A 27,196-nucleotide genomic window follows, 5' to 3' on the forward strand; every position below is an offset into this window, starting at 1 on the left:
TTAACCTGAGCAGCAAGGCTACACAATGCAGGAAACAATGCTCTTAATGGATTGTCAAACATGACCTACTGTATAAGGCCGTATTTCAATAAAACTGTCACTCAAAATAATTGTTTATTTCCATATCTGCAAATATTACCTCAAAAAACGTCCAATAATAAGAGGGGAGTTATCTGTAGTCTCTATGATCAGATTGTCTTACAGTACAATAAAAAGTTGTATGAAATGAAGACTGGACATTTAGCAGCAGGTACAAAATAAACAAATATTTCAACTCCCACATAACATAAACAAGGCGTGAGTGCTTCTGTAATGACCTTAACCAATTCAACAACATTACACTACATGCATCTGGGCAGTAAATGTACAAATTCTAAATGGTAACTAACTCTTAATAGCAAACTGGTCATGTGTACTGAACTTCTCTCTACTCCCATAGGAGAGAAATAAGTACAGCCCTTCTACTGTGAAAGGTCAAGGTTTCCACCATCTACAACTTTTCAATCCTCAACAAAACAAGGCAGAGCTCCATGTGTCTTTCAAAGACAGAAGGGAATGTAAACTCAGCCAACCATTTAAAAGAAACCCGTATTTCCATGTAAGCAATAATGTCATTCAGCAGTAGACACGTTAATACCAGAAGACCGGTTATAACCTATCAAAGTACAGTAGATAAAAGGCCGGGTAACACAGTTTCCACTTAATCCAAACCCTTTATCTAGAAAAAGTGGTGTATAGCCTATTCCTCTCTTTCCTTTACACATGAGTCTAATTTAGTCGTAAACTCTACCTTATATGTATAAAATCATAACTCCCAAACTCAACGTGGCAACCCAGTGGCTTAAAAACAAATAAAACAACATGATACTCAGAACTCACCATGATACTCAAGTAAAAGTGAATAATACTTATTTTTCAGGTAATCAAATATAAACCAGCAATTAAAATTTGTCTTTCAAAATGTCTATAAATGTGGGTACTCTGTTGAATGTTTATATCATCATAGCAGTTGTCACTTTTTAAAATACAGCCATATACTGTTTGCACAATCAATTAAGTCCTCTCATATATGCAACATGAAAAAAGTATTTATATTGGTATATAATATATGTTATTATTACGTTATCATCCAGTCATTGACTGCTTATAAATAGGATAAAGGAAGTGTGGTAGTCCATGTCACTGCTCGTTCATTTCACTTGGGATCCTCAATAGTGCCTTTGCTGAGGTCTGTCATTTTGGGGTATTTGACTTTCTTCTGGTCCAGCTCGTTCTGAGCCCATAACAGCAGCTTGAGTAGCTTGGCCAGTTTGGGTGTTGACTCCCTGTTCTCATAGTCCAGCACAGCCTGGTTCACCTCACTCCACACCTGAATTGCATTGAGAAAGGAAAGAAAGGTGTTTAAATTACAGGAATACAGTCACACACAGAACACCCCCAAAAAGAGACCCTTTTACTCATGCACATTAAGGCTCTTTCTTTACATTAGTAAAATATGTGTAGTGAGAGCTGACTCTTCAACATCAGATTTGCAACTTATCTGTTTACAGTATCTTTACATTAATATTGGATGTGGTGTGGCCAAAGCCACATTCCTGCTTCATGTGTGTTTGCAGCTATTAGCATACTGTAAATACCATAGTATATAGACAAACAAAATAAGGATCTAAACCATGTTGCACACTTGATTAATGCAATGATTCACAAATGTGTGGACATTTTAAAAGCATTTTCAATTTGGCTAACAACAAAAACACTGTCTCCTGGAATTAAGATAATTAAGGTCATTCTTGCATGTGGCATCAAGCATTGTCTTTACACAGGAAGGTAGTGGTTAGAGCATTGGACTAGTAACCGAAAGGTTGCAAGTTCAAATCCCCGAGCTGACAAGGTAAAAATCTGTCTTTCTGCCCTGAACAGGCAGTTAACCCACTGTTCCTAGGCCATCATTGAAAATAAGAATTTGTTCTTAACTGACTTGCCTAGTAAAATAAAGGTACAATAAATAAAAAAATTAAAACACTATACCACGTAGAGGGGGTACACATGTCCCACACTACCTATGGAGGTGGCTTGGGAAAGAGCGATTTTAAGCTAGATCGGTCTCTTTACCATATAAAAATACAGTGACCTCTAATTATCGGGACAGCGTTTTCTTTTTGTTCCTTCTTTAGGCTCAATACTTCAAAAGGTTGGATTAAAAATAAAACAATGACTATGAAGTACAGTCTGTCAGCTTTAATTTGAGCATATTGGATAAGAGCGTCTGCTAAATGACTTAAATGTAAATGTAATATTGGGTGAACCGTTTAGAAATTACAGCACTTGTTGTACATAGTCCCCCCCCATTTTAGGGGAGGAAAAGTATTGGGACAAATTCACTTATATGTGTATTAAAGAAGTAAAGAGTTTAGTATTTGGTCCCATATTCATAGCACACAATGACTACATCAAGCTTGTGACTCCACAAATTTGTTGGATGCATTTTCTGTTTGTTTTGGTTGTGTTTCATATTATTTTGTGCCAATAGAAATTCATGGTAAATAATGAGTCGCTCTGGATAAGAGCGTCTGCTAAATGACTTAAATGTAAAAATGTAAATGTATGTAATGAATTGTGCATTTTGGAGTCACCTTTATTGTAAATAAGAATAGAATGTTTCGAAACACTTCAAAATGCACAATACATTATTATTTACCATTCATTACTATTGGGCACAAAACAAACAGCAAATGGATCCACCACATTTCAGTCACAAGCTTGATGTAGTCATTGCGTGCTATGATTTTTTTTTACTACTTTAATACACATACGTGAATTTTTCCCAATACTTTTCCTCTCCTAAAATGGGGGAACTATGTACAACAAGTGCTGTCATTTCTAAACGGTTCACCCGATATGGATGAAAATACACTCAAAATAAAGTTGATAGTCTGCACTTTAATCTCATAGTCATTGTTTGATTTTTGGAGTAGAGCCAACGCGGAGTGCCCGGATACAGCCCTTAGCCGTGGTATATTGGTCATATACCATGCCCCTTATTGCTTAATTATAGCCTCTTTACACTACACTAGCTTGACGCAACGTGCACGACACAACGCGGAGTGCCCGGATACAGCCCTTAGCCGTGGTATATTGGTCATATACCACAAACCCCTGAGGTGCCTTATTGCTATTATCAACTCGTTATCAACGTAATTTGAAATGTTTTGTCATACCAGTGGTATATGGTCTCATATACCACAGCTGTCGGACAATCAGAATTCAGGGCTCGAACCACCCTGTTTATAATAGCCTAATAAACAATTATACAGATGATAGGCCACACACATAGACACACCTTCTGTCGCTGCATCATGTTAAGCAGGTCTCCAAAGGGCGACTCTTCTGGGTTGTCGAAGGCAAGAAGAGCCAGCGTCCTCTCCATCTCTGTCAGGCACTCACGGCTCTCCTCCCCCTGCTCTGCCAGCTGTGTCTGGGCAAACTCCAATGCAGACTCTGTCTCCTGCAGCCTGATTAACTCAATCAAGTGCTGTTGCTACAAAGAGGAAAAGGGGAAGGAGAGAAGAAATGGAGAGGGGTGTTTTATGTTGACTGAGAACACATTGTCATTTACAGCAATGACCTGGGGAATAGTTACTGTGGAGAGCCAATTGGAAGCTGGGGATGATTAGGTGGTATGAGGGTCAGATTGGCAATTTAGCCAGGACACTTGGTGTTAACACCCATACTCTTACAATAAGTGCCATGGAATCTTTAGTGACCACAGAGAGTCAGGACACCCGTTTAACGTCCCATGTGAAAGACGGCACCCTACACAGGGTAATGTCCCCAATCACTGCCCTAGGGCATTGGGATATTTTTTTTAGACCAGAGGAAAGAGTGCCTCCTACTGGCCCTCCAACACCACTTCCAGCAGCATCTGGTCTCCCATCCAGGGACTGACCAGGACCAACCCTGCTTAGCTTACGAAGCAAGCTAGCAGTTGGATGCAGGCTGCAGGCCCAGACGGCATCCCCAGCCGCGCCCTCAGAGCATGCGCAGACCAGATGGCCGGTGTGTTTACGGACATATTCAATCAATCCCTATACCAGTCTGCTGTTCCCATATGCTTCAAGAGGGCCACCATTGTTCCTGTTCCCAAGAAAGCTAAGGTAACTGAGCTAAACGACTACCGCCCCGTAGCACTCACTTCCGTCATCATGAAGTGCTTTGAGAGACTAGTCAAGGACCATATCACCTCCACCCTACCTGACACCCTAGACCCACTCCAATTTGCTTACCGCCCAAATAGGTCCACAGACGATGCAATCTCAACCACTCTGCACACTGCCCTAACCCACCTGGACAAGAGGAATACCTATGTGAGAATGCTGTTCATCGACTACAGCTCGGCATTCAACACCATAGTACCCTCCAAGCTCGTCATCAAGCTCGAGACCCTGGGTCTCGACCCCGCCCTGTGCAACTGGGTACTGGACTTCCTGACGGGCCGCCCCCAGGTGGTGAGGGTAGGCAACAACATCTCCTCCCCGCTGATCCTCAACACGGGGGCCCCACAAGGGTGCGTTCTGAGCCCTCTCCTGTACTCCCTGTTCACCCACGACTGCGTGGCCACGCACGCCTCCAACTCAATCATCAAGTTTGCGGACGACACAACAGTGGTAGGCTTGATTACCAACAACGACGAGAAGGCCTACAGGGAGGAGGTGAGGGCGCTCGGAGTGTGGTGTCAGGAAAATAACCTCACACTCAACGTCAACAAAACTAAGGAGATGATTGTGGACTTCAGGAAACAGCAGAGCGAACACCCCCCTATCCACATCGATGGAACAGTAGTGGAGAGGGTAGCTAGTTTTAAGTTCCTCGGCATACACATCACAGACAAACTGAATTGGTCCACTCACACTGACAGCGTCGTGAAGAAGGCGCAGCAGCGCCTATTCAACCTCAGGAGGCTGAAGAAATTCGGCTTGTCATCAAAAGCACTCACAAACTTCTACAGATGCACAATCGAGAGCATCCTGGCGGGCTGTATCACCGCCTGGTACGGCAACTGCTCCGCCCTCAACCGTAAGGCTCTCCAGAGGGTAGTGAGGACTGCACAACGCATCACCGGGGGCAAACTACCTGCCCTCCAGGACACCTACACCACCCGTTGTTACAGGAAGGCCATAAAGATCATCAAGGACATCAACCACCCGAACCACTGCCTGTTCACCCCGCTATCATCCAGAAGGCGAGGTCAGTACAGGTGCATCAAAGCTGGGACCGAGAGACTGAAAAACAGCTTCTATCTCAAGGCCATCAGACTGTTAAACAGCCACCACTAACATTGAGTGGCTGCTGCCAACACACTGTCATTGACACTGACCCAACTCCAGCCATTTTAATAATGGGAATTGATGGGAAATTATGTAAATATATCACTAGCCACTTTAAACAATGCTACCTTATATAATGTTACTTACCCTACATTATTCATCTCATATGCATATGTATATACTGTACTCTACATCATCGACTGCATCCTTATGTAACACATGTATCACTAGCCACTTTAACTATGCCACTTTGTTTACTTTGTCTACACACTCATCTCATATGTATATACTGTACTCGATACCATCTACTGTATGCTGCTCTGTACCATCACTCATTCATATATCCTTATGTACATGTTCCTTATCCCCTTACACTGTGTATAAGACAGTAGTTTTGGAATTGTTAGTTAGATTACTTGTTGGTTATCACTGCATTGTCGGAACTAGAAGCACAAGCATTTCGCTACACTCGCATTTAACATCTGCTAACCATGTGTATGTGACAAATAAAATGTTATTTGATTTGGTATGCCGCTGGCAAAGGAATGAAATATACGTTTTATCAAGTGTTTTGGTGTGGGCAATGAACATCCACAATAGATGTTGTTGTCTTGGACAAGCTCTGATCCTAAATCAGTCCCCTGAGGGCATCCTTACCTGCAGGTGAAAGTACAGGTAGCGCTTGGTGTCAAGCAGCTCTGGGTGTAAGCTGTTGATGAGTGCGATGGCCTCCTGTATCTGTCCCTTCAGGATCAGCTCTCTAATCTTTATCCTCTCATCTAGAGAGTCCAGGTCCACACTGGGCTCGATCCCAGACTCCATCCGAAACTTCTCGGCTGCCTCTTTAAACCCCTCTGCACAAACACAGACAAGAGTGAGACCATCAAAATCACCAGAAAAATCAACTGGATAGATCAAGGTAAAATGTGGGATTCTGCTTCTGTAAGTAGAGACAAGCTGAAGATTCAGAAAGGTTAACTGGGATAGAGAGCGGTTCAGATTGGAGGTTGTTTTAGCAGCAACTGACACAAAAGTGTGAATCGTGGAATACCTGTCACAAGGTAATTCATAATGAGCCGGTTCATGTCCGCCCTCTGTATGTGTACATTGTTGAGTTTGTCCATCCATTCATCTTTAGTAATATCTTCTGACTTTTCCGCGTAATTCATCATTGACATTGGGATCCTGCAAAGTTTAAATAAAAAAATATGTTAGCTAGCAAGTAGTAATTGCACCGACATGTCTAGAAGGACTGTGGTCGAGGATGAGGTAAATTTGGTTTTATATTCACACATTCATCAGACATTCGCTAAAAGCCATTTACAAATGTAAAAATCAATAACTAATTAACCACGTCACAGAATCATCAAACTAGATATGATTTATTCTATATATGTCTAGCATACATTTACAACCTTTGTTTTGAGTAGAAATTCCAGTTTTGACTTAATGGAAATACATCAAATCTATCATATTCCATTTTAAACTGTATAAATCAATAACGAATTCACAGTTTGTCACAAAAACATGAAACTATGTATGATTTATTCCATGAATGTATACTTTACAACTTTTGTTTTAGGGAAAATTCAAGTTTTGATTTGATAGAGGGCATGTAGTCTGTCTAGAGGGCGTGTGGTCAAAGTTCTAACGAGTCTGTTATACCCTATTAGAAGGGGCCTGACATAAAATTCGGCATCTTCAGTCATTTCAAATTAAATTACAGGAAAAAACTACAGATTGAAGGGGTAAGGTCTGGCTAACAAAGAAGACAGGTGGATGGATCAAGAGGACCAAGACAACCAAGAGGATCAACATGGAAACATGGAAAAGCACATTTGTTGTCCATTAAAATAACATCAAATTGATCAGAAATACAGTGTAGACATTGGTAATGTTGAAAATGACTATTGTAGCTGGAAACAGCAGATTTTATATGGACCATTATCAGCAACCATCACTCCTGTGTTCCAATGGCACATTGTGTTAGCTAATTTTAAAAGGCTAATTGATCATTAGAAAACCCTTTTGTAATTATGTTAGCACAGCTGAAAACTGTTGTTCTGATTAAAGAAGCAATAAAACTGGCCTTCTTTAGACTAGTGAGTGTCTGGAGCGTCAACATTTGTGGGTTCGATTACAGGCTCAAAATGTCCAGAAACAAAGTACTTTCTTCTGAAACTCGTCAGTCTATTCCTGTTCTGAGAAATTAAGGATATTCCATGCGTGAAATTGCCAAGAAACTGAAGATCTTGTGCAACGCGGTGTACTTCCCCCTTCACAGAACAGCGCAAACTGGCTCTAACCCGAATAGAAAGAGGAGCGGGAGGCCCAGGTGCACGACTGAACAAGAGAACAAGTACATTTGACTGTCTAGTTAGAGATACAGACGCCTCACAAGTCCTCAACTGGCAGCTTCATTAATTAGTACCCGCAAAACACCAGTCACAACAACAACAGTGAAGAGGCGACTCCGGGATGCTGGCCTTCTAGGCAGAGTTGCAAAGAAAAAAGCCATATCTCACTAGCCAATAAAAATAAGATTAAGATGGGTAAAAGAACACAGACACTGGACAGAGAGAGATGGCTTTTTCATTGCAACTCTGCCTAGCATCCCGGAGTCACCTCTTCACTGTTGACGTCGAGACTGGTGTTTTGCGGGTACTATTTAATGAAGCTGCCAGTTGAGTGACCCCAAACTTTTGAATGTTAGTGTATGTTATGGTTCACTCTTAGTTTTCCTTATCTCCATTGTGGAACGTCCATGTTGATCATCTTGGTTCTCTTGATCCATTCACCTGTGTTCTTTGTTAGTAAGGCCTGACCCCTTCATCCTGTAGTTTTTTCCTGTAATCTAATTTAATATGACTGAAGATGCAGAATTTCTAATAGGGTATAACAGACTCGTTAGAACTTTGACCACATGCCCTCTAGACGTACTACATGCCCTCTATCAAATCAAAACTGGAATTTTTACTCAAAACAACGTTTTTTTTAAAGTAAGCTAAACATTTATAGAATAAATCATATATAGTTTGATGTTTCTGTGACAAATGGTGAATTAGTTAGTTATACAGTTTTAAATATAATTGTATAAATTGTATGTATTTATATCAAATGAAAACTGTAATTTCTCCTCAAAACAAAGGTTGTAAAAGTATGCTAGACATTTATAGAAAATATCATACTTCGCTTGATGATTCTGTCATAATCAGTGAACACTTTATTGATTTATATAGCTTTAAATGGCATTTTATAGATGTTAATGTATTTCTGTCAAATCAGAACTGGAATGTTTATTCAAATCAAAGGTTGTAATAGTACACTAGACATTCATAGAAAAACAAATCATACCTAGTTTGATGATTCTGTGACAAATGGTGAATTACTTATTGATTTATACTTCTTTAAATTACATTTGATATATTTTATGTATTTCTATCCAATCAAAACTGGAATTTTTCCAACGACAAAAAAAAGGTTGCAAAAGTATGCTATACATTTATAGAATAAATCATACCGAGTTTGATGTTTGTGACAAACGGTGAATTAGTTATTGATTTGTACATGTGTAAATGGCTTAGGATGAATGTTCGAATGTGTGAATATAAAACCAACTTTACCTCGGTGTGGTCGAGTGGTGTTTGAAGAACAAAACAACGTTAGTTATGTAGCTAACTAAATCCTTTAAATTCGAAAGGTTAGCGGGCTATTATTAACAATGATATCATATCTACCATCTATGCGAGGAACAGAGCGAATATTCTGGTCTCACACACCAAACCATTTAGTCTGAAATTAGCTCGCTAACTATCGTTATTTGTTGTGTTGATACTAGCTAGATGGCTAGCGAACATTAGGTTGTTGGTGCATCACCCACCAACATGTAATTGTAACATGAGTGAAGAGTACAATACGATACATAATAATATATATATTATCGCTATCAAATATAGTAGTCAGCTTTATTGTTCAATTAAATATACCTGTAAAAATCGGCTACGGATGTGTAGTTGCTTCAAGCTCTCTCGCGTGAATCACGAAAACCGAACGTGATTTGGGGAAACAAAACTATGATTGGCCAGTGGAATGATGTCATGGTTACCAAGGAACAGTAGCAGTGATGGGGTCTGTTCAGAGGGGTTCAACGTTGCAAAAACTTTCAGATAGAAATGTATTTTGTGGAACGGATATTTTATGTCTTGTAGAATTGGGCTGCAAGGTTCTAAACGTTCACCTCATTGTATATACCTTGGTGTAACTCGAAAGTATGTTCTGTGGAATTAACGCAATGTGAAAAAGTAAAGCAAAGACAGGTATTACTTCTTAGCGTACCCTGACGAAAACGTACTGCAGTCAGATGTATATAACTGCAGTTAGAGTGCAGTATATCTGCCGTTATTCTGCAATTACTGCATCCAAAATACCACAGTCGACTACAGTTGCTGCACTTTTTTTTTTTTGCAAGGGTAGGCATACTTGGGTTTTCTCTGAGGGGGTATCTGGTTGAGAATCACCTATGCCTACTTTACTGTATTACATCTCTTCAAAAGTCCTTCAAATGCAAATGACTTCATCACATTGTAGCTATGTTCATTTATTTTTAGTAAACATTAGTTTATAATGCAGTAACAAGGCTGAGGGGCATCCCAATCAATGATCGTGCGGCGCGCAGGTCGATTGGAAGGTGTTCGGGGGCGGGGCCAGTATACTGCTGCAGCTGTCCATGGTTGGGTTTGGTGAGTACGCGCGGTTCTCTGGGATGAAACCATAATCAGACACTGTTATTATATCTCTTTGGATCATTTCCCTATACAGCGCATCAAAGCCGACTTCAAGAGGTAAGCATTGATGTGGATTGTTTATTTTTTAAACCTATTCTCCCCTTGCCCTTGAAAATTACTGCTGATTTGAGCGAGTCCTGTCTTGCAGTTAGAGAAGGCCAGCAACAAACCAACATGGATGCTGCGCAGTGCTGATGCAGCTACATAGATTAATCGCTCCAAGCATCGCATTTAGGCTACAGATTCAAAAAATAATCCTGAATATATATATATATCATAATATTCTAGTTGTCCTTATTGCAAACGGACATTCCATGAATGATGATCATGTATTCCATTTATTTGAACAGCGTTATAGTGTACGGATTTTAACAGCCTCAGAGCTTACGGGTTTTACATTTGTCGTTTATTGTGACAATTTGTTTGGTCAGTCATTTGTGTCATGGCCTAAAAATTGTAATAGTTTGTCTGGAGGTTGAAGAAAGGGTATTTTACGGCTAGTGCGCCATCTCAATAAATCTAGCCTATCTATGGTCAGCTGCTTCCTTGGAAGTCAATAACGATTCTCCTCCCCAGGACCACATCACATAAAGTCTCACCATTTACACTAATTACTTGAGATGTCTTTTTTTATTCAGGGACAGGCCTATGATGGAAAATGCTCAAAATTAAGCATTTTGGCCTTACCATCACTGCAGAAGGTCCTTGACGTTTTCTGAATACTGTAGGCCCCTGGGGTTCTCTGAATGCTGTATGCCCTTGTGCAGTCTGAAGCTGTAGCATCTTGATGTTTGTGATTTGTCGTTAACTTCTTACAGATTTCCTATCAACAATCTAAACATTTGACAGTGAGAGAGTTGACAGAGTTGCTACTTTGAAAAGAGACCTCCGAAGGGTACACATTGCAATTAATATCAGGGATTTGTGTGAGACCTCGGTTCTCAATTAGACACTGAGTGACTGAGAATGACAACACTCATATCTCATGTAAGTGAATTTGTTATTGATTTAGTAATAGCTACAGGATCCTGGCATTTGTAGGCCTATTCTAAGTAGAAACCCAATAGATATACAGTAAGCATATGTGACTAGGTTGTCTGATCTGTTGTCGAAAGGAAGAGGGCATCTAGGTTCACAGCGAGATGATTTACTCTACTCTTTCCTCTTACAGGGTAGGAACCCTGCTGAGAGTACACCATTTTGGAGTGGCGGTAGGGATATAAGGTGTGCAATAGATTCCTGGAGTGTGGGAGTATTTAGTGATTTTGGGGCAGAACCACATATTTGTGAGAATGAAAAATACACTGCTTCAGTCAACACACAGGGTGCTATAGGCTGAAAAATAGTGTAATGATGACTCATTGGTAAATAAACATGTGCAATCCTTCCTTTTCTCTGTGTTCAGATTGTGAAGGACGCGAGGCATCATGGCAGCACAAGAACAGGCGAGGCAGCGCTCACTCTCCACCTCTGGTGAATCACTCTACATTGTGCTTGGCATTGACAAGCTAGCCACTCCCGACGATATCAAGAAATCCTACAGGTCAGTCAGAGAGGCGCAGCCACTTACTGTATCAGTTATACTAATACTCATCAATAAAAATATAGCCACATTATTTTCTAGAGTTGTGCCACGTATAAATATAGTCTTATATTTTGTTAATTGGTACTATCTGATTCTCACTCTTATGTGTTCTTAGAAAACTTGCATTGAAATTCCACCCTGATAAGAACCCAGATAACCCGGAAGCTTCTGACAAGTTTAAGGAGATCAACAATGCCCATGCCATTCTGAACGACCCCACCAAGCGGAACATCTATGACAAGTACGGCTCCCTGGGACTGTACGTGGCTGAGCAGTTTGGCGAGGAGAACGTGAACACCTACTTTGTCCTGTCCAGCTGGTGGGCTAAGGTGAGACTGCGAGGTGCTTATAGGGAGGTGGGGGGTCGACATGTAGAATTGACTTTGTGTTAAAGATTAAATGGCATATTTTATAACACAAACCCTGTAAAAACAAAACAAAGCCTCTCTAACACTGTTTTCCTTGATTGTTATTGTTTTATCTTCTTGCCACACTCTCTTGATCACTCTTACACTTCTCTCTCTCTCACACACACACACACACACACTGCCTTGTTTTCTCTCTGCAGGCCTTGTTTGTGTTCTGTGGCCTGGCCACTGGCTGCTACTTCTGTTGTTGCCTGTGTTGCTGCTGTAACTGCTGCTGTGGGAAGTGTAAACCGCGGCCTCCAGAGGGCCAGGAGCCTGACTTCTATGTGTCCCCTGAGGACCTGGAGGCCCAGATGCAGTCTGATGAGAGAGGTGAGATCGACTGCTTATTGTGTAAGAAACATGTTTCTGCATGAACCCAAATCACTTCATCACTGACCATTGACTTGTTTCAATTGCATGGTAATTTACTATGGAGTGCCATCATTACTGACCATGTATATCTTACTGTTTGTGTGTGTGTGTGTGTCGCTCTCTCTCTCTGACAGAGGCTGGTGGTGAAGCAATCTTGGTGCAGCCATCAGCGACAGAGACCACCCAGTTGACGTCAGATGGTCACCATTCTACCTATCAGACCGACATGGGCTTCAACTAAACCCCACCCCTGTCCTGGCCTGTGGCCTTGCCTGCTACCCTGTTCCACCTTAAAAGGATGAACGAGAAGGGCAATCTGTTTAAACTTCACTAAGAGAGCCAAGTCCTGGATAGGAGATGGAGGAGTGAGCGTGGCCCACATACAGAACTCTTTAAGATACACCTCCCCTTTCCACCCGCTCCAGAGTGGTCCACTCCCGCCTCAATGTAGGAAGAAAGAGAAAGAAAACATTTGCTTCCCTTCCGTTTGTTCTTTCATATACTTTGGCCTTTGACCTCACAAACCTCCAACCCCACAGTCCCCTATCCATATTTCATGTAATTTTGTAGCATGCACTGTTTTGAGCTAAATAAATAATTGCCTTCATTATTTTTTTTCATACTGTTGGTGCACACATGTGAGTGTGGTTCATTTGGGGAACAGTTTACTTTATGTTTTTGCTCACTGATAAGAGAGGTTCGGTTCAGGGAGGTTGTGGATAGTGAGGTGTTTCTGTTCATTGTCTTTGCTGCATGACATCATCATTAAACATTCAAAATAGAGCTAGACAATTCTCAGTTTAAAATTGCCATCAGCTGATGCCAGTTATAAACACAGCTCATTTTCTTTAGGAACTTAAATCCATAGATTTAGACTCCTCTTTACCTGTGTTTGTGCCCATTGCATTGTGGTTATACTGTGCTGAGATCTGTGCATGTAAAGGGGTGGAAAGGGAGGGCAGGGCACACAAGCTGCATTTTATGACAGCAATATCATGAAATACTGATGATGACATTGCTTTCTTAACATTTAGTGGGTCTTGAATTTAACTGGCTTGGTTTGGTCTGTTCTTGTGTGAAGGAAGCATCGCTTTGTCCTGCCCCTAAAATCTGAATTGAATGCTTGTAATCTTGCCCCTGACTTCCCTGCATCGAAGAACTGACTAACACCAGAAGATAAATATCACACACAGGTTTGTTAACATATGTAGTCATGTATATTTGGTTTAGTTTTACTTGCCACTGTGCCACCCACAGTCCCGTTGGATTGTTGGGATGTGACCCAGACATCTCTGAGCAACACGTCTCTGCACATTTGAGTGGTTGTTCTCAATATCAAGTTATTTGATGTTTTACCTGTGCTTAATTTTCTTGTGGTTCTGAGTGTTACCCCACACTGTCTAACCCAAGGACCATGACCTGATCCAATTAGAGGGGGAAATGTTTTCATTCCAAGCACTGTTCATTTATGTTTAGATGTGATCAAAAAGACTACTGTATGGGTGTAGGGAAAAGTTGGGAGCATTTGAAGAATCTTATCTTGTTTTTTATCATTCTGTTGTAGGGAATTCAGAAGTGTTGTAATTGTCCAATGCTTTGTTAATTTATTTTTACCATCATTGAATTTTGAGTGTCGATATTGGTACTTTCTTAGGTCATAAGTAATTTCATCAGTGGGCTAGCACTACCACAGGCAGCTCTTATCCTATAACCAGAATAGATTTATGTTTTTAATATAAATATATACAACTAAATATATGTAAAGTGTAACTAATGCATAACCTGCCATTATCTTAATTTGTTTGTTTCATTAATGCCAATTATGTTTCAATGGTTTACAATGGATGTCTGAGCTCCTCTCATCTGCCCTCTGCTTTTGATGGTATGGTTGTTTGACGTGTGTGGTCCTTTTACAGTGTTTGCTGTGCCCTCCTCAGAAACCGCCCCATAGATATTCCTACCTGTTATCGCTTCTTCGTTGAGATGTTGGAAAATGCTAATTGTTAAATGAGTTGAATGCAATGTGAGTTCAAAAAACTATTGGACCAATGATCAGGAAATGGTTCCATAAAAATGTATCGATACAGATGACATAGTATATAGTATAATGATAATTTTATTATCAATTTTATGAACTTTATTTTATTTAAGTTAACATATTTTGTCATGTTTTGATGATGAACGGCTATAGTTATAAATAGGATGTTTTATTTTGATGTGGCCATTAAATTTTGCAACGCATGGTTTAATGGTTAAGGTCTGTTGTACATACACTTAAATATTACGTATAAATCTGGACCTTTATGTTGTAGCATGGTAATGTGTGTGTGAAAGAAAACAAAGTGGGTCATTGATCTGCTGTTGTTAAATAAATGTTCCTGAACATTTACTGTTGTTTTCTTTATCATTTCAATTCGCATGCTTCTACAGTATGCTACAAATATATGATTCTCTTAGGCCGACCGGGACCTTCAAATAAGCCAACACTAGAATATGAAAGGCGGCTTGGTGCATTAATACTGCCAGTAGATGGAGACAGAGCCCGTGCTGTGAATCCTCTGTTTCGCGCCCTCGCTCATTTTACCACCTGATGGATATTTTCCCAAAGATCCAGCAATCTGCACAGGTGCCCAAATTGAGTTTCCCGCATTAGCAGCAACGTTCTTACAACATTAATTGGGAAAGTAGCTTATACTGTAAAATAGCATCGATTATCAATGTGGCGCATCTTCTGTATACAAATACCTATTGTTTACCTAACCGGAGCTCATTCCTCATTATCACACACACTCTCACGTGCGGAAGAGTAACTCATTCTTATAATTAATTATAGGTTGCTTTTTTTCTCTTGAATAAACAACATTACATTTCCAATAAGACTACATTATAGTGTTTTCTTCGCTTTTCTGTAAATGGCTTAGGCATGTAAACCATTGCGTGAGGCTGCATTTGAGCATAGAGAAGCATTTGAGAGATCTAGTATCGACGAGTAGGGATTGGACTCCATTTAGCAAGAGCAACGTTAGCTTGAACACGGAAAATACGTACCAGGTGAAACAGAGTTTTTCATAAGTCTGCTGATCATGAATAGGCAAGGTAAGTCGGTTACATTTAATTTACTAAGTCTAGATTGTTCAATTGTTTAATTAACAACTGAGATCCTACTCAGAATCACGCGGGTAGGTACAATACGTTATATTAGACTACCTAGCCTCTACTGCTATGCGTGATTGGCCACACGCAATGTTATTGTTAGATCTACAGGTAGCCATATAATTCATTACCATGGACAGCGCACTGGGCGAAAATGAGTACAACGTACTGGGTCAACACAGTGGCTGGCCTACATGATGTAGCTACACATTTGTTCAGGACATTTTCGGCCTGTCCTTCTAACGTGTCGTTCATGACTAGACTACATACATGTATTATTTACTTCATGAAGATTAACTGCATGTTTGAATGGCCAGTAGCTACTGTAATTAATGTCAACAACGGATCGAAAATGTATGCCTAAGCATCTATGGTTTGCATTTCAGACCGTAACATCTATACTCTTTTAAAAGGTTGCAGTGGGGAGAATGTTTCACCAAGGAACATTTCCATTGGAATATCAAGAAATGGTCTGACTAACGGTCTATCAGAGGAGGATGAGGATGATTTAAAGATGGAGCTAGCAAAGGTACTATTCCCTCTGTGTCTGTCCAGCGTAGCCATTTTGTCCCATTCCTCATGTTGTCAGACATTGTCATACTCATGTTTGATCAATGTGTCTCTTAGGATAATACTTTGTAAAGATTTCATTTAGCATCATACCCAAATTAATGCAAAAAGACAAGTCATAGAATCATTTCCAATCCAATTATTATTACTACCTCTGGTTCCTTGAAGGTAAACTTTTCTGTCATTTTGTTCTGCTCAGACAGAGGATGAGATACAGACATTGCGGCAGGTGCTGTTGGCCAAAGAGAAATATGCGCTGGACATCAAGAGGCAGCTGGGTATGGGCCCCTTCAGTGAGATTAAACACAACATGTCCAAAGGCTGGCATGAAGTCCAGACCTCCAACATGTAAGTACTTCCTGTGAGATGCCATCATGATATCACGCTGCTTCAACCACCTATACACCATCACCACCACCAGAAAAATGTCTTAAAATAACCTGAGGTATTAGAAAGAGCTTCACAATAATACATCAGATATAGCATCAGAATAGTATCAGAATTGAAGGCATTCCAAAACTGTAAATAGATTTCAAACTAATGAAGAGCCAAATGAACCAGGGAGGTTTTGACTCTGACCTAATGTGAGTAAAAGTTGGGCAAAGGTCAAACAACAACCATGCCTGCCAAAGAAGCTATTGTAGCTATTATTATTTCTGGCAGAATGTTGTGGAAAAGCATGCAATGTCAGCACCCTGTTTTAGCCTGGCGTCATAGTTTCTGGGTACTCCTGAAAGGCACTCTCATGTTTGGTACTTAGTGTTTTCTAAGATGGGGTTTTCCAAAAGTGTTGTTGTTCTCACATGTCAACTAACAAGTAATATGTGGGGACAGCTGATGGGATTTTGAGGTCAACTAGGATCAGATTCCTGTTAATAGCCTGTCTAATAGCCTGTCTTAACACTGGCAGTAGCATTAACACAACAGGCTATGGCTGGCCTGGCCAGGGAGGAAGCACTTCAGTTGGTGAAAACAGAGGGGGTGGGAGTATCTTGCTATATGCACTAGGACAGGGATGAAGATGATGTACGAAAAATGTATGCACTCACTACTGTAAGTCACTCCGGATAAGGGCGTCTGCTAAATAACTCAAACGTAAATGTCCATCCATGCTCACTCAATTTGTCCTGCTGCTGCTGTTGCTGCACGGAGCTCGTTACTGTGAGGTTCTCTCAGAGATGTTACTTTTTGTTGTTCCAATTCTAAATCTACTTTAAGGAATGGGAGGAGACACAAAAGTGGAACTTGAGGATGTGGTCGATATACAAATATGAATAGAATACCACTTATTGGGTAATTGAACACAGTACCTCCGTGACATAGAGATTGTGAATTGCCCTTTTCAACAATAAAAAAAACTCATGGCACTTCATCTAGTCAACACTCTCTCCCTCTCTGTGTCTCTAGGTATAAGATGACCCATGACACTATTTCTCATGCAGGACAGATCAGCACTGCTGCCATGTCCACAATGGGTGTGGCCATCACAAGGAGACTGGGAGAAATGAGGTACCCTCACCCTCAGCCTTCCCTTTACTCTTTTATTATCTTCCCATACATCCTCCCATTCTTTCCATCTTCCTTTGACACCTCTAAAATGAATCTGTCCACTATTGAGGCCACCTTTCATATTCGTCATCTCTTTTCTTAATCTGTTAAATTATCCATCCATCTTTTTAATCCAGCTAAATACTGTATATTCAGCTATTTTCATGCAGTTCATCTTCACAGGACACATTTGTTGAGGACAAAGGTTTCTTCATCCGGACTTGTTTATTAATGCCAGGGAGAAAACAACAGCCTTAATCCAATCAGATCAGCCTGTTTTAGTTGGCAACAATATCTGTTTATCTACTGTACTGTTCCTACAAAGCCTTTAAATGGAGCCTGTGTAAAGGGTAGCTACCGATGTGATGCATTTTTGCTTTCCATTAATGGCAAGCACACACAAACCCACAGACACACACACACACACACACACACACACACACACACACACACACACACACACACGCACACGCACACGCACACGCACACGCACACGCACACGCACACACATACACTGCACTGCCAATTTACACCTCCATGTGGCCTCTTTTACTGTATCTGACCCATCTCTCCATCCCCATCTCTTTCCTGTGATGCTGCACACTTACCGGATAGAGCACTGCCTTTGCCAAGCCCACCTCGGTAAGGATAGTAGGAGTGCCTTGGACTCCAGCCTACTGCACCAGATTGTCTCACCTCTGAAGCTTTGTGATGATAAAACATCTTGATTTCAATGTGATGTATTCTCAGACTGTTGCATTAGCTTTAGCCTCGGGGTCCAGGCTCCTCGGCCCTGCAATACTATATTACCTTAGACCTGAGTGATCTACATAAACTAACTAACTAGTTAACTATAACTAACTACTGGGTGAAGTGTTGCATTCGTTTAGACCTGAGTGAACTGCTGATAGATGCATGTTAATGTTGCTGACCTTTCACCCTTCACCTAATTAAGCTGCTACTGATATTATCTATTGTTCTTGCTCACATGCTGTACTATTGTAGGCCTGCCCTACTACATGCTGTAGACCTTCCCCACTACATGCTGTACTGCTGTAGACCTGACCTAATACATGCTGTAGACCTGCCCTACTACATGCTGTACTGCTGTAGGCCTACCCTACTACACGCTGTACTGCTGTAGGCCTGCCCTACTACATGCTGTACTGCTGTAGACCTGCCCTACTACACGTTGTACTTCTGTAGGCCTACCCTACTACACGCTGTACTGCTGTAGGCCTACCCTACTGCATGCTGTACTAGTGTAGACCTACCCTACTACACACTGTACTGATGTAGGCCTACCCTACTACACGCTGTACTGCTGTAGGCCTGCCCTACTACATGCTGTACTGGTGTAGACCTGCCCTACTACATACTGTACTGCTGTAGGCCTGCCCTACTACTTACTGTACTGCTGTAGGCCTGCCCTACTACATACTGTACTGCTGTAGACCTGCCCTACTACATGCTGTACTGGTGTAGACCTGCCCTACTACATACTGTACTGCTGTAGGCCTGCCCTACTACATACTGTACTGCTGTAGGCCTACCCTACTACACGCTGTACTGCTGTAGACCTGCCCTACTACACGTTGTACTGCTGTAGGCCTACCCTACTACATGCTGTACTGGTGTAGACCTACCCTACTACATACTGTACTGCTGTAGGCCTACCCTACTACACGCTGTACTGCTGTAGGCCTGCCCTACTACATGCTGTACTGCTGTAGACCTGCCCTACTACACGTTGTACTTCTGTAGGCCTACCCTACTACATGCTGTACTAGTGTAGACCTACCCTACTACACACTGTACTGATGTAGGCCTACCCTACTACACGCTGTACTGCTGTAGGCCTGCCCTACTCCATGCTGTACTGGTGTAGACCTGCCCTACTACATGCTGTACTGCTGTAGGCCTACCCTACTACATGCTGTACTGCTGTATACCTGCCCTACTACATGCTGTACTGCTGTAGGCCTGCCCTACTACATGCTGTACTGCTGTAGGCCTGCCCTACTACATGCTGTACTGCTCTTACTCATCTCTCTTTGTCTCTCTTTCTGCTCTCTGAAACACCAGCCCCTCCTTGGGCCACTCCATCAGTGTGCCTGCTATGAGTATGAGGTAAGGTAAGACACTGGGCCCGCCTGTTTCACTCTCTGACATCCCTGATATTCTGCCCTACTACTACTTCCTGCAGTACCTCCATAGGCGGTGAATGACATTTGAATTATATTAACCTCATCCCCAGGCTAATTGCGAACAGCGCTTGGGGAGGAAGACTCTGGTGAACGAGATTATAATTACATTAATGCTGCAAGTAAAAAAAGTTACATTTAGTTTGATTTATCTTTCAGTGAATCGTATAACCTGAAATGGTTCTCTACCTCAAAGTGATTTAAATTGTTTTAGAGATCATTTATCTTTCTGCCTTAGACATTCCAATACATTCAAGTCCTTTGAAGACATGGTGGGAAGCGTGAAGGTTAGTGTCTGTGGTCTCTCACAATCACAAACAAGCACAAAGATCAGAAAATACTGTATTGTCTCGTCTTTGATATTCAATTCCTCATCTCTCTACTGTTTCCTGTCTCTCACACAGAACAAGGTGTCCGGAAGTCGAGGGAATGACGGAAATATCTCTGGGTTTGGCAGAAGCCCATCTCAGAACAATGGTTCCTTCTAACATAATCCACCTAATTTTCCCTCTTCCATCTATACTCCTTTAATCACTTTCACCTGATGTCATTGTCCACACTACCCCATCAGACATTAAACATTTTGTAGGATGTTGATGAATGAATAAATGACCAAATACAGTTTCTATGGATTCCGTGTGGGCTATGCAGAGATATTTAACTTTTTGTTGTTGTTGTTGGAGTGGGGGGGGGGGGGGGGGTTTAAAATGTCATACTGTGAATTGAATGTCATCGAGGTACAAATGTTTTTCTACAATTTTATAGAATGTAGCTTCAGTTGTGAGATAGGAGTAATGCATTTTGTATAGCTTTGTCAGTGTTGGTTCCAACCATTCATTCATTTAAAATGTTTAAATAGTATTTCCAATATCCAGCTATTTATATAGTCCTGTTGATTGAAGGAAAATATTACTGTTGACTTATATCCTGCTACGTGAGGTTTAGATAACAATCCCAAATGTACATACAGTGAAGTATTTTTGTACTTTGAGAATTTTTAATTAAAACGTATTATATGTGGTCTGGTCTCATGTGTAATGATTTTGGATAACATAACGGTTAGCCTAACGAGATACACAAACGTGATTATTGCTGTTTCACAGTAACAGTCATTTTTGTCAAAGAAAAACGTATTCCCTGGCCGGGAATCGAACCCGGGCCGCGGCGGTGAGAGCGCCGAATCCTAACCACTAGACCACCAGGGAAAGTTGATAAAATTATAGTTTTTAACCTTGAACAAGAGATTAGATATTATATCTGATTTCAAACATCTTACAAATACTGAAAATAAAAATGTTGATAATGACATCATGGCATATGCTCTGCTAGAGTTATGATCAATTCCTAAATGCGAAATTCCACGCCATAACTAGAAAAACCAATGAAAACAGTGAATCAGAACATTCACTGGGTTAATGTTCGCTGACTTATGCTCAGTTCTTCGTGTTTTTTTAATTGTTTCCACAGAATTAACGTGGCAAGGGCATTGCAACCAATGATTGCGATTTCATTGAGTGCTTGCCTTGCCTGGTGCAAACGCTGTATAAAATGGCCCTGTCCACGCCCATGAGCAGCTCGTCCAGTAGGCGTCATATCCTGCACCGTATAAAGCTACCTGCCTTTCGCTCTTCAGTAGCCTGCCTATTCCTACACTGACGACACAATAAAGACCTTGAAGGGTCCTTTCAGAGAATATACCCACAAATGGGCAATAAGAGTCCTTTAGTGTAATTCACTGATCTTTGCCAACCGACCCTCATTCTCAATCCTTTGTTGTTTTGCAGCATCACCAAACAAAAAGGTAAGATTGATTTGATTGCTTTTAGATAAAGGCAAACAATATGGGCCTCTGACTATGCCATCTTCAATGTCAATTGTATAACCTATATTGTCTAATAATGGACAATGTGTTTCCAATCCTATATATTGACCTATTAAAGAAAGAGCTATGGTACTAAATTAGATTGTATTTATTGTCCTGGCACTAATCATTACAAATGTACATTTCACATTGTATTTAATAATGTAATAAGTATGTGGTATGTGGATTTTGACTGCTGATGTTTTAGTCTCTTTGCATCTATATTTTATCTGGATGGTCTGTTGTTTATTATGCACCTGCCAGTGTCACTGTCATTTATTGTGCTGCACGTGAGGTTATATTGTATTGGTCCCCTGCTGGCATTGTCTTTGCTCCCTAGTATCCTTGGGACCTCCCTACCCTAACCCTTACCCTAACCTTAACCATAACCTAATCTTAACCATTTTACATTTAAACTTCAATAGGGTAGGGACATCCCAAGGAACCTGGGATAGCACAGATCCTGTTGGCATGAATCAAATCTAATTTTATCGGTCTGTACATATACATTGTGGATGTAATCACAGGTACAGCGACACGCTTATGCTTCTATCTTCAACAGTGCACTAATACCTAACAATATACACACATACAAAAAATATCAGAATGAGCAATGTCAGAGTCCGGAATATAAATATATATGTATATACAGTATGGACATTATATACAGTTTGGACAATATATGAATATTAAAAGTGTGTACAGCAGTACTTATAAAGATTGAGCCTTGTCTAGAGTACAGTATGAATATAATATGTAATGCAGATGCACATTCACACATCTAATGTGCCCCACAGCAGTAAACATTTATTTAAACTTTCTTTTTCCACTGTGCGAAAGGAATTGGTTTATCCTTGAGAGTTTTTTTTTTTGCAACTGCCTATGTAGCACAGATGAGAATTAGGCTGGCAATCCCCAGCCATCTGGACAAGAGCTTCTGTCCTGTTTGGACCGGTTTGGACATGTTAGAACTGACTTAGCATCGACCATGTAATCATGAGGTTGCTTCTCAGTAAACTATTTACTTTTGCTTATAGTAATGTAGTTTGGTTGGGGAGTAAAATCACATTTTTGGCATGTTTCATTCCACTGCAGTGTTTGAGATGTCAGTGTGAGTGTTTACCACAGTTGAACTGTTGGCAACCTTTCTCTTGGAAAAAGGTTTTTGATTCCTGTATAGTCCTGCTTACTGCTATATTCTGTTTTTCGAGTGGCTTAGTCAGTACCTTAGAGGTCCTGTAGTGGTTAGCGCCAGTGTTGAGGCCTGCCACGCACCTAGCTGGTGCACAGCACTCTGTTACCTGGCTAGGTTCCCGGAAGTTGGGACATTATACCTGCAAACCCGGGCACCGCACTGTCCAGTTATTTTCAGAACATGGTGTTGAAATCAGACTCTCAACTGTTGACCTCTATCACCTCTCTAAGCCAACATTGAGACCTGCCTATAATAGGCTAATGATATGCTTCTGTTAATGGATGATGCTAGTAATCATGAAATAGGTTGTCAATTTGCACAAAGGCTTTTGCACAGCTTTTTGTCTTTGTTCAGGATGTTGTGTTATGGCACATTCAGTGAGATCTAGCATGCAGCATTCATAGACAATATTATTTGGCTCATCCCAGTATCACTTGCCTCTGCTTGCAAGGTTCCTGTTTCCACACTCGTAATAATCCATTCTTCTCTCTCTCCTTTCCTCTCTCTCCCTTAGGTTTCCCATCTTCCATCTTTGAGCGTTTTTGAAGGAAAGGTCGAAGAAAATGGCAGCAATTCCATCTACCGGCTCTCTCATCGCCACCCATGATTACTACAGAAGGCGCATAGGATCCACCTCTAGCAACAGCTCTTGTGGCAGTTCTGAGTATGCTGGCGAAGTCATTCCACACCCCCCAGGTACAGATGATCAGAATACTGCAACGGTGCCTCTGAAATGGCACCATATTCTCTACATAGTGCACTACTTTTGACCAGGGCCCTTGGGGCTCTGGTCAAATGTAGTGCAGTATGTAAGGAAAGGGGTGCATTTCAACTCACTCTCTCTGACAAATTTATTGAGGAACATATCCTCTATCTCTCTGTGCAACTTGATCTGACCAGGTTCCTAATCTTCCTTTTGTATTATTTTTCTTAGGTCTGCAGAGACAGGACTCTGGTCACTGGTGGTCTTCTTTCTTCTTTGCAAACAAACAGAACCAGCCTGGCAGCATGGTTGGATCTGAACAGAAGTGAGTTCACTAACCTAAGAGTCACATAAATGGATCAAATCCATGCATGGTTTAAATGTTGTGCTTGATTTCTCCTTTCTTTGTATGTCTAATTTTGAGTAACCAGTTGTTACTAATTGTAGCCATGTACCTCTGTCTAAACAATATTTCCCTCTTGTTGCAGGAGTGGAACGTACACGGTGAACAACGGTCAGGTGACTTGTATTGCCAGGGAGATGGTGTTGAAGAGGCAGCTCAGTGAAAGCAGTGACTCTGGGAAGATGGAACATGGGAGCCCACCACCCTCCTAACTCCTTCTCCTCAACATCCCACTCCTCACCACCCCATGGAGATGGAGGCAGCGGAGACTACTTTTTTTTACATTTTAGTGATGGAGGCTGCATTTCCTCCCTCTTTGTTTATAAATAATATATTATATCTTTTTATAATTAAAGACTAAAAAAGCCATTTTTTTCCCCAAATGTCTGTCTGATATCATGCTTTTTGCTGTTAAATAAATCAAAGTATTTAATACATTTTTCTTGAATTGTATTTAAAGTCCCTAAATATATATTTTAGTCTATATAAAGTTTACACACAGAAAAGATTAGGGCAGAAATTGCTCTCTAGTTATTTCACCTGATTAGCCTAGTTAGTGAGAAAGTGTAGTTTATAATAACTTACTCTATAACAAGAGTGAATATTCCTATAACTAATAGCCACTATATTGAACATGTGAAATGGCCATGGCTCTGAAAGAGGGTAGACAGACTTTAGAAGGAGCAGTTCTGGCATCCACAATATGTAACCCGATAACAATCCTGAGATCTCCATTGTCAGGTTTGTTCATGTCATTACTGATGTGTAGAATCTGTATTACAACGTGTTGATGTACTTGCTGAATGGAATGAACCCGGTTAGGCTGCAATGTGATTAGCAACAGCTAATTTATAAAGACGATGGCTCATATAATACATTACACCTGTTCTGTTCTGAAATATATATCAACCAACTGTGGAACATTCTGCATTACTCCAGTCATATTGTTTTGTACAATCTCTTGGGAATAAAAGTGAATGTCAACTATATTTTTGATACGGTCTTTCTATGATCTCAACATATTGGCATGGTGGAGTCAACACCTAGTTATATCAACAAGGATCCAATAAAATACACTTTCAGGATTGTTCATTAAAGCATGGAGTTAATGGGAAGAGTTCACTAGTTTTACACTGACTGAAGTCATCAACAATGCTTACTCCAGTTACTGTAGTTAACCATTTAATTGAACCTACTGTATAGTTATACAAGTTATTCTCATTGAGAACATCTATTTAGCAAAAGAGACCTGTAGACATGGCTCTTACATACAAGTGGTCCTGTAGCTCAGTTGGTAGAGCATGGCGCTTGTAACGCCAGGGTAGTGGGTTCGATCCCCGGGACCACCCATACGTAGAATGTATGCACACATGACTGTAAGTCGCTTTGGATAAAAGCGTCTGCTAAATGGCATATATTATTATTATTATTATATATTACATACAGGCTACATATAGTTTACATACACCTTAGCCAAATACATTTAAACTCTTATTTATTTTTTAAATATTTTTTTTTACAGTTCATGACATTTAATCATAGTAAACATTCCCTGTCTTGGGTCAGTTAGGATTACCACTTTATTTTAAGAATGTGAAATGTCAGAATTATAGTAGAGAGAATGATTTATTTCAGCTTTTATTTCATCACATTCCCAGTGGGTCAGAAGTTTACATACACTCAATTAGTATTTGGTAGCATTGCCTTTAAATAGTTTAAATTGGATCAAATGTTTCGAATAGGCTTCCACAAGCTTCCCACAATAAGTTGGATGAATTTTGGCCCATTCATCCTGACAGAGCTGGTGTAACTGAGTCAGGTTTGTAGGCCTCCTTGCTCGCACACGCTTTCTCAGATCTGCCCACAAATTCTTTATAGAATTGAGGTCAGGGTTTTGTGATGGCCACTCCAATACCTGGACTTTGTTGTCCTTAAGACATTTTGCCACAACTTTTGAAGTATGCTTGGGGTCAGTGTCCATATGGAAGACCCATTTGCGACCAAGCTTGAACTTCCTGACTGATGTCTTGAGATGTTGCTTCAAAATATCCACATAATCTTTCCCCCTCATGATGCCATCTATTTTGTGAAGTGTAACAGTCCCTCCTGCAGCAAAGCACCCCCACAACATGATTCTACCACCCCCATGCTTCACGGTTGGGATGGTGTTCTTCGGCTTGCAATCCTCCCCTTTTCTCCTCCAAACATCACAATGGTCATTATGGCCAAACAGTTCTATTTTTGATTCATGAGACCAGAGGACATTTCACTAAAAAGTATGATCTTTGTCCCCATGTGCAGTTGCAAAACGTAGTTTGTATGGTGGTTATGGAGCAGTGGCTTCTTCCTTGCTGAGCAGCCTTTCAGGTTATGTCGATATAGGACTCGTTTTACTGTGGATATAGATACATTTGTACCTGTTTTCTCCAGCATCTTCACAAGGTCCTTTGCTGTTGTTCTGGGATTGATTTGCACTTTCGCACCAAAGTACATTCATCTCTAGGAGACAGAATGCGTCTCTTTCCTGAGCGGTATGACGGCTGCGTGGTCCTATGGTGTTTATACTTGCGTACTATTGTTTGTACAGATGAACGTGATACCTTCAGGCATTTGGAAAGTGCTCCCAAGGATGAACCAGACTCATGGAGGTCTACACATTTTTTTCTGAGGTCTTGGCCGATTTCTTTTGATTTTCCCCTGTTGTCAAGCAAAGAGACACTTAGTTTGAAGGTAGGCCTTGAAATACATCCACCCTGTAACCAATTGTTGGGGAAATGACTTGTGTCATGCACAAAGTAGATGTCCTAACCGACTTACCAAAACTATAGTTCTTTAACAAGAAATTTGTGGAGTGGTTGAAAAACGAGTTTTAACGACTCCAACCTAAGTTTATGTAAACTTCGGACTTCAACTGTACATACATGTTACATGTTGTGACATAGCCTACAGTACATGTTGTGATGCACAGTGTGATATGTATAGCACCCAATAGTTATTGCGGTCGCTTAAGCGTTTCATTTATGCACCAAAGATATTCTGTACGCATGCGCAATACACTTTCACATTCTTGCCATGCTGACAGAT

At 40.8% G+C, this 27,196-nt stretch overlaps 4 protein-coding genes and 1 non-coding gene across 12 annotated transcripts; 3 read left to right on the forward strand and 2 right to left on the reverse strand.

The window, feature by feature from the left end:
• Positions 1–103: 103 nt before the first annotated feature.
• LOC124032123 (glucose-induced degradation protein 8-B homolog) lies at positions 104–9,385 on the reverse strand. Of its 2 annotated transcripts, none has more exons than XM_046344247.1 (5): positions 9,311–9,385; positions 6,376–6,509; positions 5,982–6,178; positions 3,341–3,538; positions 104–1,369 (listed from the first exon to the last, which is right to left on the reverse strand). In XM_046344247.1, the coding sequence occupies exons 2-5, from the start codon at positions 6,500–6,502 to the stop codon at positions 1,196–1,198; spliced, it is 696 nt and encodes a 231-aa protein (XP_046200203.1). In that variant the 5' UTR covers positions 6,503–6,509; positions 9,311–9,385; the 3' UTR covers positions 104–1,195. The 2 variants fall into 2 exon arrangements, with proteins under 2 accessions (XP_046200203.1, XP_046200204.1); XM_046344248.1 differs by lacking the exon at positions 9,311–9,385 and adding an exon at positions 8,948–9,086.
• Positions 9,386–10,009: 624 nt separating this feature from the next.
• Positions 10,010–14,862, forward strand: LOC124032124 (dnaJ homolog subfamily C member 5-like). 2 transcript variants are annotated; one of them, XM_046344249.1, is made up of 6 exons: positions 10,010–10,165; positions 11,280–11,332; positions 11,514–11,651; positions 11,809–12,022; positions 12,262–12,433; positions 12,610–14,862. In XM_046344249.1, exons 3-6 carry the CDS (start codon positions 11,536–11,538, stop codon positions 12,714–12,716), a joined length of 609 nt encoding a protein of 202 aa, XP_046200205.1. In that variant the 5' UTR covers positions 10,010–10,165; positions 11,280–11,332; positions 11,514–11,535; the 3' UTR covers positions 12,717–14,862. The 2 variants fall into 2 exon arrangements, with proteins under 2 accessions (XP_046200205.1, XP_046200206.1); XM_046344250.1 differs by lacking the exon at positions 11,280–11,332.
• Positions 14,863–15,100: 238 nt separating this feature from the next.
• LOC124022644 (tumor protein D53 homolog) lies at positions 15,101–20,970 on the forward strand. Of its 6 annotated transcripts, none has more exons than XR_006836561.1 (9): positions 15,109–15,571; positions 16,042–16,157; positions 16,398–16,546; positions 17,606–17,707; positions 18,362–18,388; positions 19,832–19,876; positions 20,004–20,072; positions 20,189–20,237; positions 20,355–20,439. XR_006836561.1 is itself a non-coding variant. In XM_046337418.1 (9 exons), coding segments are annotated over exons 1-8 (489 nt in total). In that variant the 5' UTR covers positions 15,109–15,558; the 3' UTR covers positions 20,190–20,237; positions 20,355–20,446. The 6 variants fall into 6 exon arrangements, 3 of the variants coding, with proteins under 3 accessions (XP_046193375.1, XP_046193374.1, XP_046193373.1); XM_046337418.1 differs by having other exon boundaries at positions 20,004–20,039; positions 20,355–20,446; XM_046337419.1 differs by lacking the exon at positions 20,004–20,072 and having other exon boundaries at positions 15,101–15,571; positions 16,398–16,476; positions 17,641–17,707; positions 20,355–20,970.
• A 113-nt stretch (positions 20,971–21,083) lies between these two features.
• Positions 21,084–21,155, reverse strand: trnae-cuc. Its single transcript has one exon. It is a non-coding gene; the product is annotated as a tRNA-Glu (tRNA).
• Positions 21,156–21,571: 416 nt separating this feature from the next.
• ppdpfa (pancreatic progenitor cell differentiation and proliferation factor a) lies at positions 21,572–25,101 on the forward strand. The gene is made up of 4 exons (XM_046337420.1): positions 21,572–21,751; positions 23,521–23,702; positions 23,941–24,034; positions 24,198–25,101. Exons 2-4 carry the CDS (start codon positions 23,570–23,572, stop codon positions 24,322–24,324), a joined length of 354 nt encoding a protein of 117 aa, XP_046193376.1. The 5' UTR covers positions 21,572–21,751; positions 23,521–23,569; the 3' UTR covers positions 24,325–25,101.
• The last annotated feature ends 2,095 nt before the right edge of the window (positions 25,102–27,196 follow it).

Source organism: Oncorhynchus gorbuscha, linkage group LG03 (genome assembly GCF_021184085.1).
Source record: "Oncorhynchus gorbuscha isolate QuinsamMale2020 ecotype Even-year linkage group LG03, OgorEven_v1.0, whole genome shotgun sequence".
Classification (NCBI taxonomy): domain Eukaryota; kingdom Metazoa; phylum Chordata; class Actinopteri; order Salmoniformes; family Salmonidae; genus Oncorhynchus; species Oncorhynchus gorbuscha.